Raw genomic sequence first — 17915 nt, 5'->3', positions numbered from 1 at the left:
GTTAATTAGCTTCATTGTGATCTTTTTTTTACAGTGTATACATATATCAAGTACGTACCTTAAATATATACAATTTGTAACTGTCAGGTATACCCAAGTAAAGTTAGAAAAGGTATGATGTTAAATAAAAAAGAAAGCTAAAGAACGATTAAAAAAACAAACAAAAGAGGTGGAGAGGCAGGGAAAAATCACCGGAGGACATACAACATCTTGAGATTTGGAGGGAACACTAAGCCACTAAGTTTTCTTTTCATTTCATTCAGCTCAATTCATTTATTCAGCATATATTCAGTAGGCACAACCTAAATGCATCATCTGGGGAGTAGGAACCTCAAGATGAATAAATCACCACCCCTGATTTTGAAAAGCCCAGTGGTGGGGTGGGTCAGGTAACGAGGTAAGGCTAAACCAGGTATCACCATCACCCCAGGATGCTGAGGAGGCAGGGTGAGGTACCGGATCGTCTTGTTGAGTTAGGGAAGGCTCTATGGAGGAGGGGAAAGTGGGGGGGCTTCCTGAAGGAAGAATGAGAGTGGGCCAATAGAAGAGTTGGGGCCCCAGTGTCCCCCAGTGTAAGAGAGCATGTGAGTTCAGGGTTGGGTGAAGTTTCACAGGACCAGACTTGGAGAGGGAGGGCATGAGGCAGGGCCCTCCCTGGTAAGACAAACCAGCTCTGGCTGAGATGCTGGAATCCATCTGAAAGCACCTGGGAGCCATGCTGGTTTCTAGTAGGAAACGGCATGCTTGGATGTGCAACTGAGGCAAGGAAGACTAGTGAGAGAAACCAGGGGTGGGAGAGACCAACATGTATATATTTTTAATGGTAAATCGATGGAAAACTGTCAGAGTGAAACTCCGAGCAAAGATCCATGGAATAAGCCAGTTTCTTTGTCTATCTCCCAGAAAACGAGGATACGGTGTGGAACTTGCAGGCCAATTGAACTGAAGTGTTTTTGTATAGTTAGCTTAAATAACCAAATGATGAAATCAATCCTCCAAATTGTCAGCAGAGCAGCTGTTCAGAAAGCTCTTGTTAGTCATTGACCTTATGTTTAATATGATTTCCTAGAACGTGGACAGTCAGATTGAATAAAGTGCTGTACCAAAGCCTTCCTTCTCCCTCCCCAAAGCTCCCTGCAATGAAAAAACCAAAGGAAAGAGAGTGGCTGGCCCCAAGTGCAGAAACCTGTTCCTTCCTGCCCCACAGATGCCCAGGGAAAAAGAAAAGAAACCCACAGGCACATGCAAGAGAAGAAAGTGCCAGAACCACCACAACTCAGTTTCTTTCCTTATCCTAAAACAGGTGGGAAACAAGGAAAAGTTCATGGCCTAAAAATCCACCTCTGGTTTTCAAGAACTAAGAATCCTTATCCAACCTATTTCCTCTCTGTATAAAAGTGGCTTTAAGCCTGACCTTTTCTATGACCTGGATTTATTGCTCTGGTTGCTAGAGGTGGGGTGGGATATGCTGAAGGATTAGTTGGGAGGAGTGGAGGGTTGGGAGAAAATAGAGAATAGAGGGGGCTTCCTAGGTGGCGCTAGGGGTAAAGAATCTGCCTGCCAATGCAGGAGTTGCGGGAGCCATGGCTTTGATCCCTGAGTCAGGAAGATCCCCCAGAGTAGGAAATGGCAACCCACTCCATTATTTTTGCCTGGACAATTTTGTGGACAGAGGAGTCTGTCAGGCTACATTCCATGGGGTCACAATGAGTCGGATAAAACTGAGTGACTGACAGTGAGAAAGTAGAGGTAGAGACTTACTCTTAGGAACTAGAGTCTAGAAACTAGAGTCTATAGGGTTGAAGGGTAAGTTTTACCTTGAAAATAAAATGTGTAAGAGTGAAAAGGATGCTGTGTCTCTCTCTGTCTACCCTTAAGTCATCTCTATCTTCATAGCCATTCACCATATATAGCTGCCTATTTATCAATATGATGCTGAGGGAATTAAGCCAGATATGAAGAATAGACAAATATATGTGAAATTCTAGTCCAGGAAAAATTAACCTATGGTGAGCACCTATGCTCCCATAAAAATTAATTTAAAAATTAATTATGGTGATAAAAATCAGAACAGAAATGCCTTTGGGAGAGGGGAATTGATTGAACAGGGACACAAAGAAACCTTCAGGAGTGAAGTAAATGTTCTGTATTTCATTTAGGGTGGTAATTCTACCAATGTATGCATTTGTCAAAACTCGTTGTGCTGTACACTTATGATGTGTGCTTTTCAGTCATTTAAAAAAGCAAACCCAAATACTCAATGGTCGTGCTGGTTGATATAAGGAGAAGCGAATGAAGTGGGCTAACTTGGGAAGCAGGGAGATAGGAGACTCTCACAGTTGCCTTAGAGCAGACTGAGGAGTAGTGGTCAATTTCTGGATATATTTTGAACTTGGGACCAACATAATCAGCTGATTGATTGACCGTGGATTGAAAAAGGAAGGAAGGAGTAGAGGCTGAATTCTAGGTTTTAGGAGTCATATCGTTGCATATCTAGGTAAATATTGATGTTATTTGTTAAAATGAGGAAAAAGTGGTGAAGCAGGAGGTTTGGGTGGGAAAGTCTAGGCAGTGAAATCAAGACTTTGGTTTGAACTTGAGATGCCTGTCAGCCAGGCACACAGAACTCCCAAGAAGGCAGGTGGATGTGTCAGATGGCGTTTAGAGGAGAGGTCAGGTGCAAGCATAAATTTAAAGCTGAGGACTGGATAAGACCTCCTGAGAAGAGAAGATAGATGAGAAAGACCAGAGCCCTCGGACAGGCTGCTGGTGTGTTTCCAGAAGAGTGAGGTTTTATAGGATGAAGAGGATCTGGGAACAGCAGGGAGGAGCAAAAACAGCCCCATCCCTCCTCCAGAGTGTATTGTATATGGCACATGGGGAGGAAATGGCCACCTCTCCAGAGGATTCCAGAGGAGACAGGGTGCTCAGGATCAGCCAGGTTTGTCATCAGCAGACTCCTTTATATCCTAAAACTCTTTTTGAAACTGTTCTTTGATCTTCTAGCTCCAGCAAAGACTTAGCTGTCCCCAGAACAGCAAAGGTTCAGTTAGAGTGGGACAATTAAGGGAATGTTCAAAAAAACTGAGGAGATAGAGGATTTTAATAATGATGGACTGTGAGTTGCAAAGGGTTCAGTGGAAAGACTGGAGGGACTGGGGAGAGTTGGGTGATCGGGTCAAATTTGGGGTTGTACAGTCAAGTAACAAGTTAAAGAAAATGGTTAACCGAGGAGACTCAGATGGCTGATGGGTTGGAAACATGTTGGGACTAGTCTGATGGTCTTTCAGAGGTGAATGAGTAGTTAGTGCAGACTGGGGCTTCCTCTTGGCATTTCAGTCACTTGTGGTGATGAGACAAGCAGGTTGATCTCAAGGAATTGTGGTCTTCCCAGGTCCAGACTTCCGTGCATGCCTGCATGCTAAGGCTCTTCAGTCATGTCTGGCTCTTTGTGACCCTATGGACTGTAGCTGTCTGTGGGCCTTCCTTAAATCCTGCTGTGACTGACAACAAGTCTGGAGACAGGCAATCTCACCAGGAACCTGGGCTGACTTCTGTCGCATCCCTGAAGCAATCGCTGTGGCTGAGGGAATGGGATTACCGAGACTGGATGCCTGAAATTCAGGGAAGGAGTGTGTGCGTGTGTTTGTGTGTGTGTGTGTGTGTGTGTGAGCACTGGGGCTGAGGTAACCAAGAGTTACCAAGAGACAAGAGACGCTGTTTCCTAAATGGTCAAACCCAGTCCACTTTCCTTAGAGCCCCTCACCCAGCAACCAGCAAACATAACCCTGTGGATAAGAGTATATCTGGGAGGTGTGTGGGTGGATCTATATAAACATATTGCCACTCTGGAAAAATAACAGGAGGCATTATCTTTAGTGGTTAAAAAAAAATCATACAATGTAAGTGGAAGAACTGTATTTTAATTTGATCAAGGATAAAATTGTATGTGAAACACTCATCCATTGCAAAGTCCAGAACTCGTAACAGTGATTATCTCAATTTGCGTAACAATTTTCCTGAAATATTACCCATGAGTACATGGAGTCAACTGGTAAGACATTTTTTTTTTCTTTTTCACAGGAAGAATTGAAAAGATTGCAGAACCCCTTGAAACAAGTTAATGATGGAAAGTATTTGCTTGAAAAGTAAGTTAAAATACTAAAGTTGAAAGGCTGGCATCAAAAAAAAAAAAAACAAAACTATTCACAAGGCAAAAATAATTAAGTAAATTCATCTTAGGATATTATTTGATCAGGACCCAGAAACGTGGCTCATTTGAGATATAGTGAAACAGACTTATGGCTACTTGAGCTGCAGTACACAGACTGTGCTGGTTAACAGAGAGACATGATACCTGGAGATGTATCTGATGGTATGTCTGAGGGCTTGAAACTTAGCCCTACTCTGGCTTTGGCTTTTAATCAGGGATGTGTAGAGAAGGAGGTCATAAAATTTGTAAAAATACAAGGGTAACATTAAGACTGATAGAATGAGCATTCAAAATAATACTGAAGAGTGGCACAAAACTGAGCTGGAATTAAAAGCAAGAATGAAAGAGACGAAATTGAACAGAGATTAAAGTACAGTCTTTTATTTAGATATTAAAGAAAATTGTACCATTAGAGCTTGTGAAAGACATATTCTGACTTCTGTGTCAGTGAATGCTTAGAGGTTTTATCTGACATTAACACAAGACCATGATTTTATATGGCTTCTAAAAATATCACCATAATAGTCTGAGTAGTAGGTATATATTGTCAAGATAAAAGAAGAAAAAAATGAGCTATCATTAATTGAGCATTTACAGTGTACTTTGTACCAGTGGATGCTTACAGATGTTTCCTCAGCACACTCTGATGATGGCCTTTTGATATAGACATTATTATTTCCATTTTACCCATAAGAAAAGAGACCCAGAGAGCTTTCAGCACTTGTCTAAGTACACTCAGCTGAGAGTGGTGAGGATGAGAATGAAAGTCAGGTTCAGTGCCACCAGAGCCCATGCTGGTAACCAGTAAGCCCCATGTCATTGCTGTTATTCAGTGGTTATATCGTGTCTTTTTGTGACCTCATGGACTCACGGACTATAGCACACCAGGCTCCTCTGTCCTCCACTATATCCTGGATTTTGCTCAAATTCATGTCCATTGGGTCAGTGATGCTATTGATATCTAACCATCTCATCTGCTGCTCCGTTCTCCTTTTGTCTTCAAAGGGAGCCCCATGGTCAAGTCCTTGTGGGGGTCACATTTGTCTCTGGGTACCACATTTTCAAAGCACATTGACATCCCCAAGAGCATCAAAGGGTTAACATTGTGAGGGTTCTGGGACCATGTAAAAACTACTGCAAAGAGTTGAGGATGTGTAGCTTGGAGAAAAAAGATCTCGGAGGGGACATAAATACCTATACTTAAACATTTGAAGACATTTTCCTATAAAAGAGGAACTACATTGTTTTTCTTGTTTTAGAAAGCAGAACAGGGATTAATGAGCAGAATTTATGGAGCAATAGCTGGTGACACAGAAAAAAGAATGAATTTAGTAAAGATTCAGCCTGCTCAACAGAGAGCACTTTTTTTGTTAAGCAGTGAGGTGATAGACACTGGAAGTGCCTAAGAAGAGTGTGCATGGCCATCTGAGATGCTGTTGAAAACATTTCTGCACATTGGAAAACCTGGATTTGATTCCTCTTTCTGCTTTTTCCTGGCTTTATGAATCTGCAAAAATTACTTAATCATCCTGAGCCCATTTCCCCATCTTTAAAAATGAAGCTAAGAATGCTGGCTTGACAGTCTTATGGAGCACATGAAATGTGGCACCCATGATAGCACGGTGCCTTCAGTATCAGCTCCTTCCCCACCCTTCTGGGGGCTGTTTGAATTAGCTATCCCCCCAGGTTCATCGCCATCCTATGGCAATACTAAGAATTCTCCATGGTACCACTTGAAGAACAGGTCATTTGATCAAATGAAGACGCTGACTTATCTATGGATTTGATTTATCTTTGTTATGCTGGTTCTCATTAATTTGAATAAAGAAGAAAAAATAGTTTGATTTTCCTCTTCTCTCTCATCACCATCATCACTATTTGTAAACAATGATAAATGAAAACTTTTTGGCTGAAACTAGAAAGAAGATTTTTCTTCTATGGAGATTAATTAGTATTATAATGACATTAAATCAGTGGTTCTTCATCCTGGCTACACTTCGAATCACCAGGGAGTTTAATAAAAATACCAGCCCAGACAAGTCCAATATGAAGCCCTGGGACTGAGGTCCAAGAATAAGTATTTATTGAAAGCTTCCTTTGTGTGATACTAATGAGGATCTGAGGTTGAGAACCAGTGGTCTACATATATTTTAGATTTTTTTTTTTTAGTTATTCAATAATCTCATTTAGCTTAATTCTCTGAGGACACACTTTCTCTGTGATGTTCAGCTCAGCTCATTTACTTTTTAAATCTAACTATGCTGTTTTGTCATTATTGATTTTAATGTGGGAAGTGAACTCTAGAAGTTTTTTCCTCCTAACTGACCACTACTCTGTATTAAACCCCTCGCTAACACCAGCATGTATCTTTCCCAGCTCTGTGCTCTCAAGAAGATATGCGAAGACTAGTGGTCAGTATGTGGACTTCTGCCTCATTGCCCGCCCTCTGTTTTTCTCTTGAATTTTCTAGAAACTCGAGAAAGCTAAAAGCTTCTGAAAATGGCCAATCTGTTTTGTACGCTTGTATTTCCCAGTCATGATTGAGGAATTCGAGGGATGGGATTCAGAGTCTTCTCTCAAAACACACAGGCCTGCGGGGCAAGCTTCTCTTTCATGCTGGTCCTAACTGCTCCGTCCATTTGCCTGGAATTCTGGTCTACTTCAGGGCCACACTGTGTCCTTGAAAGCTGTCAAATTTGATTGAGAAATTGGGGTACTTTGAGTGAGCAGATTAGGCATTTCATTATAGCTGTAGCTGACTTGGGTGCTGATGTAAATCATCTCAGCTACTTGAAATGACCATAAGTTAAGCGATAGTGGTGTCGTGGCAGTTGATCTGTTATTCCCCCTTGGAACATTACATTTATTCTGAATGCTCAACAGGATTTTGTGGTAGACAGTTGATAGGAAGGGAGGGGAGGCTGCAACTTTATTCTGCTGCTGCTGCTGCTGCTAAGTCACTTCCGTCGTGTCTGACTCTGTGCGACCCCATCAACGGCAGCCCATGAGGCTCCCCCGTCCCTGGGATTCTCCAGGCAAGAACGCTGGAGTGGGTTGCCATTTCCTTTCTCCAAGGCAACTCTATTCTACTTGAGACCATATGCAGGAGCTTTGGGTGCATTTTTCTCTCTGTCTGTCTGTCTGTCTTTCTCTCAGTGAAGTTTGGCATATGCCCATAAACAGAGAAGAGCAACTACTAAGGCCATTAATCAGGAAGGCGGCTGCTTGTGACTCTGTTGTTTTTGAGAATCATTTATTAACTTAAGACCTTAGGTTGAGTGCTATTTTTGTAAATATTGAGCCAGGCTGGGTGTGAGAATAGGAAATTCATGATTGCAAGTCACACAGTCTTCTGACATATTAATATAATCATTTTATTGTGCTGTGCTTAGTCACTCAGTCGTGTCTGACTCTTTGTGACTCCATCCATAGACTGTAGCCTGCCAGGCTCCTCTGTCCATGAGATTCTCTGGATTGCCATGCCCTCCTCCAGGGGATCTTCCCAACCCAAGGATCAAACCCAGGTCTCCCACATTGCAGGCGGATTCTTTACTGTCTGAGTCAGCAGTAAAGTCCAAGAATACTGGAGTGGCTAGCGTATCCCATCTCCAGGGGAACTTCCTGACCCAAAAATCGAACCAGGGTATCCTGCATTGCAGGAGGATACTTTACCAGCTGAGCTACCTGGGAATCCTCAATCACTTTATGACCCACTGGCAATTATTGATATTAAAGTTCATTCTAGTTTAAACCTATTGGTATTTATAGTGTATCAGTTCCTGAGGATGTATAAATTAACAAACATTAACAAATTTGCTAATATTATAAAAATTGTTCTCATTATGGACTTGAGCCTTGTCTTTGGTTGCTGCGTATAGCAACAGGTCCCACAATACTTCATGTATATCTGTATTGCCCAAATTGTTAATTTCTTATTGTAGTAATACAGTATTTTAAAGTATCCTTTTTACAAGGCTGTTGTTCCCACAAGACCATAGAATTATAAAAATAAGACTTTTCATGCCTACCACCACTGGCTCAGGTCTCTGTGGTGCCCTTTAATAACATCTGCCACATTTTTAGTTACTTTTTCAATATACATCTCCTAAACTGTAGGACCATAAGAACAGTAACCATGTCTAATCTTTTCATCATTGTGTCTCCCATGTTTTGCATCATTCCTGGCACAAAGGAGACATTTAATATAACTTTAAATGAGCAAATAAAGTTAATAATGGACCCTGAATACCAGTGGCACAGACAAGACAAGGGTGTTTTTTCCCTTGCCCCTGAGCACCCCACTTGAGCAACCACAACAGTATGTCGGGCTGTTGGCAGCATGCAGTGGCCATATCTAATCTACCATGCTTTCCCCATCACTTGGGTATTCCTTTCTCGAGAGGAGAAAATACATTCGTTATTCTAATGATGTCTCTTACACAAATTTTTTTCTTATCCTTTTCTCTTCTTTACTGTAACTATAATCCTGGTCTTTATTATCTGGCCAATTTGAATACCCAGCTAAATGATTGCCTTCATTCTCCTTGCTCACTCCCACCACAAGCCATTCTAAAACATCCCATTTATCTCATTTTCCTGCTTCAAGTTCTTTGTTTCCCTGTAGCAACATTTTTCAAACTGTAGATCACAATCCACTGATGATTTGTTAAACTGATTTGTTGGGTCACCACTGACCTTTTAAAAAATCTGAAATATAATTTAAAAATATCAGAGTACATTATATGTAGTTGGAGAATTCATAATTCCTGAAACTTTTGTTTCAGTTTTAAACACACGGACACATACACATACACCCATTACCACATGATTAGATGTCAAATATTTTATGGTAACCACAGTCAGTAGAAGTTTAGTAAAGTCTGATATTAAAATCTTCCAAACGGTGCTTTGTAGTGGCAAGAGTTGAGTTTTAATGTGATTTCTGTTGAGTTTCACATAACCTCTCTGAGCTTCAGATTTCTCACCTCTATGCTATGGAAAATAATGCGTGACTAATAGAGGCCATTGGGAGAACTAAATGAGGTAATACATGCAAAATGTCACAACAGTGTTTTGTACACATTGTGTGGCTAATGACTATTAGTTTTCTGCTTATACAAACTTATTTCCTCTTCTATTCCCACTTGTATTGTCCCCTTCTACAGTATTTTTTTTTTTATTGTTCAAAAATAGCCTGAACATTTCACTTCTACTCTTTTTTTCCAAAGAACATAGGTCACTTTTATAATCATTTAACAATGGCACTTCAAGTCATCATTTCAATGAAAGAAAACATTCATTTGTTTAGTTTGATGCTCACAGTCATGGAAATAAATTGCCATCAGAGGTCCCAATAATGTCAGTAGAGTCACTTTCAATGAATCATTTTGTTTGTAGGTGAACAATAAAGTCACAGGTGAACAAGATCCTTAAGGTGGTGTAGAAAGATACCGGATCTAACTGGGCCCGACCAATAGCTGCATCCCAGATCCCCTTACCTGCATGGCCAGGTCAATAGCTTCCTGCCCTCCTCTCCCTATTCTCACGCCTTCAGAATGGGATCTCAGTGGGATTTAGTCCTGCCTGGGTTGTGTTTCTGGAATCAGTGACCTAATTTTTAATTGATACTTAGTTAATTCACAATATTATATTAATTTTAGGTGTGCAACATAATGATTTACAATTCTATAGATTATAGTACATTTAAAGTTATTATAAAATATTGTCTGTATTCCTTGTGCTGTAAAATATATTCTTGTAGCTTATTTACTTCGTACATATTAAGAGTAGTTTGTACCTTGTAATCCTCTGCTTCTGCTTTGTTATATCCACTCATGTGTTTTATGTTTTAGATTCAGCATCTAAGTGATAACAATACATTATGTCTTTGACTTATTCATTAAGCATAATACCCTCCAGGTCCATCCATGTTGTTGCAAAGGACAAGATGTCATTCTTTTTATAGCAGAATAGTATTTCACTGTATGTATATACCTCATCTTCTTTATCCATTCATCTTTTGGTGGACACTTAGGTTACTTCTCCATCTTGGTTATTGTAAATAATGCTGTCATGAACATTGGGGAGTGTGCAGCAGTATCTTTTTAAATTAGTGTTTTTGTTTTCTTTGGATTTTACTCCTTTATTTTAATATCTTCCTCATCAGTTGAGTTCAGTTGCTCAGTTGTGTCTGACTGTTTGTGACCCCATGGACTGCAGCATGCCAGGGTTCCCTGTTCTTTGCCAATTCCCAGCGCTTGCTTAAACTCATGTCCATTGAGTTGGTGATGCCACCCGACTATCTCATCCTCTGTCATCCCCTTCTCCTGCCTTCAATCTTTCCCAGTATCAGAGTCTTTTCCAATGAGTCAGTTCTTCGCATCAGGTGGCCAAAGTATTGGAGCGTCAACTTTAGCATCAGTCCTTCCAGTGAACACTCAGGATTGATTTCCTTTAGGATTGCCTGGTTGGATCTCTTTGCAGTCCAAGGGACTCTCAAGAGTCTTCTCCAACATCACAGTTCAAAAACATCGATTCTTTGACACTCAACTTTCTTTATGGTCTAATTCTCACATCCATACATGACTACTGGAAAAACTATAGCTTTGACTATACAAACTTCATCAGTAAAGTAATGTCTCTGCTTTTTAATATGCTGTCTAGGTTTGTCATAGCTTTTATTCCAAGAAGCTAGCATCTTTTAATTTCATGGCTGCAGTCACCATCTGCAGTGATTTTGGAACCTAAGAAAATAAAGTCTGTCACTGTTTCCATTGTGTCCCCATCTATCTGCCATGAAGGGATGGGACCAGATGCTATGATCTTAGTTTTTTGAATGTTGAGTTTTAAGCCAGCTTTTTCATTCTCTTTCACTTTCATTGAGAGGTTCTTTAGTTCCTCTTCGCTTTCTGCCGTAAGCATGGTGTCATCCGTGTATCTGAGGTTATTGATGTTTCTCCCAGCAATCTTGATTCCAGTGTGTGTTTTATCCAGCCCGGCATTTTGCATGATGTACTCTGCATATAAGTTAAATAAGCAGGTTGACAATATACAGCTTTGAGCTGCTCCTTTCTCGATTTGGAACTAGCCCATTGTTCCATGTCCACTTGTAACTGTTGCTTCTTGACCTGCATACAGATTTCTCAGGAGGCAGATAAGGTGGTCTGGTATTCCCATCTCTTGAAGAATTTTTCACAGTTTGTTATGATCCACACAGTAAAGGCTTTAGCCTGGTAGATTTTTAAGTAGATTTTTAAAATTTAATTTTCTTGCCTTTTCTATGACCCAGTGAATGTTGGCAATTTGATCTCTGGTTCCTCTGCTTTTTCTAAATCCAGTTTGAACATTTGGATGTTCTCTGTTCATGTACTGTTGAAGCCTTACTTGGAGAATTTTCAGCATTACTTTGCTAGCATGTGAGATGAGTACAATTGCTTGGTAGTTTGAGCATTCTTTGGCATTGCCTTTCTTTGAGATTGGAATGAAAACTGACCTTTTCCAGTCCTGTGGCCACTGCTGAGTTTTCCAAATTTGCTGGCATATTGAGTGCAACACTTTAACAGCATCATCTTTTAGGATCTTCCTCATAGGCATTACCTTTACATGTTAACTTACTAATCCCTGTCCATTCTTCAAGACCCAGCATAGCGGCTATAGTCTTCCTTGACCATTGTAGCACCCAGTGGTTGTCCTAGGTTCATAGGAGCAATGGCATATATTCACAGTTCCTCCATCTTTATCCAGGGCTGACTGACGCTTTGTTCATAGTGGGAGCTCTGAAAAAGCTTACAGAATGAAAGGAGAAAAGGTTCAGTGGTAGTGACACCACTGGGAATGAATGAGACTCTCTCTACAACTTACTAGTTGGACAATACCATGGGCTCACATTCTACTCATGGCTTTTATTCCTCTGAAACAGTTTAATATTCTGCCTTTGTCTTTGTGTAAATGATTTACATGCCTTAGATATGAATGTTGAGCTAAGTGGTAGAAATAAAAAGAAAAGCAATGTTAAAAGGCAAAACCACATTTTCTTTCTATGATATGGTTATTTATCTACTATCCATCAATCAGAACTTTTAGGACTGTATTAATAAAATGAACAAAAGTGCATATGTACTTGTTTTGTCAATTAAATTTAAATTGGCACTTTTATTGATGACAGCTTTATGGATTCATTTATATTGAGGCATTATTTCTGTTTGTAGTCACCAACTGGCCATGGATGTGGAGAATAACATTCAAAAGTGTCACCTCAATCTACAGCCCTTGGACTCCAAGGTGAAAATGTAAGTTATTTTAAAGTTCACATTAAAATTTTTGTGTTTTCACAGTTCTTACTCTATTAATCTATGAACTATTCTGGAGTTCATGGGTATAAGAATCACACATTTATTCACATTTATATTTATATATTACACAGTATTTCTTCCCAGTTGTAAGTAGCAACAAAGCTGTTTTGAGCACACAGCACCATTAATGGATAACATAGGGAAGTATTTGATGGCCATCACTTTGTTTCCCTTTCAGGCAAAGTAACATTCTTCAGATCTCACTAATATTTGTCACTGCCTTTCTTCTCCGTAACTTGGTTTATTCCACCTTAGACCATGTCTTTTACACACATACACGCTTTCCACCCTCTTCCTTCTGTTTCCAGTCCAACTCTTGTCCAGTTATTTTAAGAAAAAATCCTTTCCTTTTCCTCCTCACTTCTTGTCCTTTCCTTTCTTATTCTCTCTTAATATGGCCTAATGAGATTCTCCTTCTCCCACTGCAAGTGACTAAAGCATAAATATACTGGTATATACACCTCAGTGTTAACAAAAATAAAACTAATGAGATCCAAAGACGGACAGGCTGTATTCTAGAACAAAATAACAACCTTCTAAAACTTTATTAAGAAAGGACCCATCATAGTCACTTTGGTTGGCTGGTTGGTTTAGTCACTAAGTCGTGTCCGAGTCTTGTGACCCCATGGACTCTAGCCTGCCAGGCTGCTCTGTCCATGGGACTCTCTAAGCAAGAATACTGGAATGGGTTGCCATTTCCTTCTCCAAATAGTCACTTTAGAAGCAATTTTAAACTGTTTATGTTTGTACTCTGTGATCCTTTCCCATTCAGATTTTTTCTTTGGGGATAAGTTATGAGCATTACCAGTGAGTGTATATAGTCTTTCTCTCTCTCTCTCCCCCTTTCCCTCACCTTCCTTCCCTCCTTCCCTCTTCCTCTCTCTCTCTCTCTCTCTCACACACACACACACACACACACACACACAGCTTAACACTCTGAAAAGCATGTATCTAGAAAATCTGAACATGTCTGTGCTTGGTCAGGAACACTGATCATTTGCAAAAAGCCCAAAGAGGAATCTTTTAGGAAAGAAGTCACCTTGAAGAGGGGAGCATTGAGGTGTACAACTTTGAAAAAGTAAGCCATTGCTGAATGTAGGAATTGAAACAGAAATGATGCAGATATATAATATCCTGCTGGATAAAAGCAAATATGAATACACACCCCTATAAATCTACATTAACCTTGGTTATCAGTAAAAAGCTTGCCTCTGAGTGAGCACACAGGGCTGCCTCTCAACGTAAAGTTCAGATGTGGCTTCTCAACCAGTCAGGCCCCCTGCTAAGGAGCTGTGTGTCACACTTACTAAGTGAATAATGAATCAGGCTACCAAATCGTTTTATGTAAGCCGTGTGTCAGCCTCGTTCCATAAGATGCTAGTTTCCAAACATAGGTTGCTTTATTGTTAGGAATTTTCTCATTAAGATAACGTTCTCTTAACTGAAAAAGCACTGGAAAGGAAGGCTGGCTGTGTGAAAAATTAAAGTGATTAATTTGTATGCTGAAATTAAGTTAAGAAACCTCCCTGGTCTTTTTTAGTTTTCATCTTCTCCAATCTGTAGAGACAGAGGGGCAGGTGCCAGAGAGAGGAGCAGGCAAAGAACAAAAAGAATCTCTGTGCCTAAGAGCCCAGTAGCTCTGAGAATCTGGGATTTTATGTGTAGCTGGTATGATGGAGGAGTCTCAGCTCAGTGAGGTGCAAACAGAATGGTTTTATCTCTTCTAATAACTCTGAACCCCATTTCTACTCAGTGGAGGGGGATGAGGGAGAGAAAACTTAATCTTACCCAATAATGGAATTTGAGTCCCATCAGAGAATTGACTCCAGTTCAGTGACTCTTGTCTAATCTGGTTATTAAATTCCTAACTCTCGTGACAGTTTGAACACCTCCCCTCTACATGCATTATATCTTCCCCACAGCTGTGCAGCCGGCTCCCTTCCCTTCCCTCTCCTCTTTCTCTTTCCCTGTCACCCCTCCTTTCTCCTCTCCTCCCCTTCTGGTGCCACCTCTCCCACCCTCTGAGGGCTAAGCATCAAGGCTGCTCCAGGTTTCCTGTTGATGGTGAGCTTTCACACCCTAGGCAGTTCCTTCCTTAAAAGAGTTGGGACTCTGTGGGAAGGGTCGCTGGGTCTCCCCTGAGCCCCTACCTGTGGTGTGGGTTGCACCCCTCATTGTGTCTCTTGCTTTGCTGGTGGTCTTCCCCAGGCTGACCTTGGCATTCTCAACAAGGAATACCTTGGCATACACCCATTCCTGCTTCTCAAGGGACCTTTAGACCTACAGAGCCTTGGGTATGAAAGGTGATGTTTTATTCCATGTTCCAGAGTTACTGTCAAACTTCACAAGCTTTCTGTATGGTCTTCTGTCTTCTCTTGGTGGGAACCAGCTGGAAACCTATCTTTCCCATGTAGAAGAGGTATGAGGAGAAGGAGAAGCTGGGGTTATTACATCGTAACATTTGCTTTCCTGTAGACTCTTCAATCCCCTCCCTAATGAGAAGAGAGAAGTAGGTTCCAATGAAGATTTTCTGGACGGTCCAGCCCCTGCAAGCCCTGAGATGGGATGTACTTTGGCAGGCCAATCTCTGGTGGGGGTCAGTAGGAGCAGGAAAGGACCTCAGTCATTCCTTCACACTCAGGACAACATTAAAAGGAGGCAGTTTGATAAGAGCACATCCCTGGCGGTTCACTTGGTAAAGCATCTGCCAGCAATGCAGGAGACCCAGGTTCAATCCATGAATGGGGAAGATCCCCTGGAGAAGGAAATGGCAACACACTCCAGTATTCTTGCCTGGAAAATCCCATGGACAGAAGAACCTGGCAAGCTGCAGTCCACAGGGTCACAAAGAATTAGACATGACTTAGAGACTTAGTCCTTAGTCAGGAAAGTACACCATAGGCCTCGTCAGGGGCCTTAAAGAAAAAGACAAAAATCTAGACTCCTGTTCATTTAATTAATAGTAGTTTGGGGGAACCTTGCTTTGCTAGGAGGTTTAGTGAAATGATTCTCTGGTGGCTCAGATGGTAAAGCATCTGCCTGCAATGCAGGAGACGTGGGTTTGATCCCCAGGTTGGGAAGATCCCCTGGAGAAGGAAATGGCAGCCCATTCCAGTACTCTTGCCTAGAAAATTTCATGGATGGAGGAGCCTGGTGGGCTACAGTCCATGGGGTCTCAAAGAGTTGGACACAACTAAGCGACTTCACTTCACTTAGAGACTAAACCACCGCAACCAGTAGGTGGCAATGCAAAGTATTTGCCCCCTGGAAGGAATTAGAGGCCTGTTGGGGAAAGAACAAGTGTGCTGAGAGTGGAATTTAGAGGAAATGTCAGGAAGAGCAAATCCCCTGGCTCAAGAATGCCGCCGTTAAGAGGTAATTTTGTGTTTTAGACTCAGAGGATCAAAGAACTGCGTCAAAAGGGCGAAAGCAATCAGGATTGCACAGCTACTAATAAAAAGTCACTTTGGGGAGGTGAAAGGCAGGAAGATCAAGCAAAGGAAAGCCTCTTAAGTCAGAAAACTTAGTGAAAGCAAAAGTCATAGTGAAAGCACCATGACAGATGCTCTTATGCAGCCCTAAGACACAAAGTATTCTTTAAAAAATTGTTTTTAATTGAAGGATATTTGCTTTGCAATATTATGTTGGTTTCTGCCATACATCAACATGAATCAGCCATAGGTACACATATGTCCTGTCCCATCTCCTCCCACCTCCCACCCCATCCCAGCCCTCTAGGTTGTCACAAGGTTTGAGCTAGGGCCAAGGCTGCCCAAGGGTCTGGGAATGAGTGTGCACAGCAGAGAAGTGCAGGCTTTAGCAGGGAGGCCTGGCTGCAGAGGAAGGAAATGGACCCTCCAAACCCCTTCAAATCCCTGCCCTTCACATCAGGGTCACTCCTTGCATGTTGCAGTGAGACCAAAAGTGCATCTTCTGAACACAGGCCATCATTTAAAACTTGATTATTAACTCTGTGTGGTCTGTCTCTTTATGTTTTTAACAATATGTTTATTTTGTGATGGAATAACATAAAGATCTACCAAATACTAATCATCTTTTAAAAGTCTTCTCATTAAATATGATCAATTCCTCTCCTTATTTTTTATTAGTATATTTTATTTAGTGATGAAATAACAGTTCGACTCTAAAAGGGAGAGAGACAGAGACAGACAGACATAGTCTTGAGAAGGAAGACAATTCCCCAAATAAGTCAAACTCAAATCTCAGTAAAACCCGAAGTGCCTTTGTTTGAAAGTACTGCCTATCAATTTGTCAAAATTTTGTTTAAATTTCATTAAAAGAAGCCATGAGGGGTGAGGGGTTAAGAGAGCAGACTTTGAAGCTAGAGCACCCTAGGTTCAAATCCCAGCCCTGCTCCTTGTCTGCTGAGTGGCCTTGGGAGCATTGCTTACCTATCTGGGCCTTCATTGCATTCTTCTATAAAATGAGAATACGAACCATATCTTAAAAGATTGTAGTGAGCTTTCAATGAGAAAATCTAAGAAAAACATTTACACTAGTGTGTCTTCCCCATGCAATTGTACCTTTTCTAAACATATTTTTATATCAAATTGGGCTAATAAAATATTTCCTGTAAAGATCCTCAGAAATCCAGTATATCATATGCTGCAGCCCACCAGACCCCTCTGTCCATAGGATTCTCCCAGCAAGAATCCTGGAGTAGGTTGTCATTTCCTCTTCCAGGGGATTTCCTGTCCCAGGGACGGAATTTGAACCTCTTGAATTGGCAGGCAGTTTCTTTACCACTAAGCCACCAGGGAAGCCCTTATGATTTGCACCTATTACTTAAAAATATTTGAAAGTGTCTGGTTTTCTTAAGTAATTATAGTGATTTATCTAGAACCACTATTTGTCAAGTTTGGGGCTAAGTGACGTAAATATAAATACCATATCTTTGACTCCTTGCAAGAATATGGAAACATTATTGTTGTTCCCATTTTGTGCATCAGCAAAGTGTAGGCCTGAAAGTTGAGTACTTTTCCCAAGGCCACAGCTAATAAGAAGTAAAACTGAGCAAGAACCTACATCACTCTAATCTGCCTGCAATGCAGGATATCCAAGATCAGTCCTTGAGTTGAGAAGATCCCCTGGAGAAGGGCATGGCAACCCACTCCAGTATTCTTACCTGGAGAATCCCATGGACAGAGGAGCCTGGAGGGCTACAGTCCCTAAGGGTCTCAAAGAGTCAGACACGATTGAGTGACTAAGCATGTGCAAACATGTTTAGTTTCCACGAGGTTTTGTTTCAAGACATCAACACACAAAGATCCTGAACTATGTCCTCCCACAGACACACTGAACCCACAACTATGAATGGAACAATTCCCTCT

The 17915-nt window shown here is 41.1% G+C and overlaps 1 protein-coding gene across 1 annotated transcript in view; it reads left to right on the top strand.

The window, feature by feature from the left end:
- The window catches only part of IQCJ (IQ motif containing J), a 252176-nt gene that overhangs the window by 185520 nt on the left and 48741 nt on the right, over positions 1-17915 (top strand). The window contains exons 2-3 of the mRNA XM_061425798.1: positions 4084-4148; positions 12421-12501. Coding sequence (XP_061281782.1) covers positions 4084-4148; positions 12421-12501 — 146 coding nt within the window. The remainder of the gene's footprint in view (positions 1-4083; positions 4149-12420; positions 12502-17915) is intronic.

The sequence above is a fragment of the Bos javanicus genome, chromosome 1 (assembly GCF_032452875.1).
Source record: "Bos javanicus breed banteng chromosome 1, ARS-OSU_banteng_1.0, whole genome shotgun sequence".
In the NCBI taxonomy this organism is placed as follows: domain Eukaryota; kingdom Metazoa; phylum Chordata; class Mammalia; order Artiodactyla; family Bovidae; genus Bos; species Bos javanicus.
The sequence above is the reverse complement of the archived record's forward strand: the minus strand, read 5'-3'. Positions and strand labels throughout refer to the sequence as shown.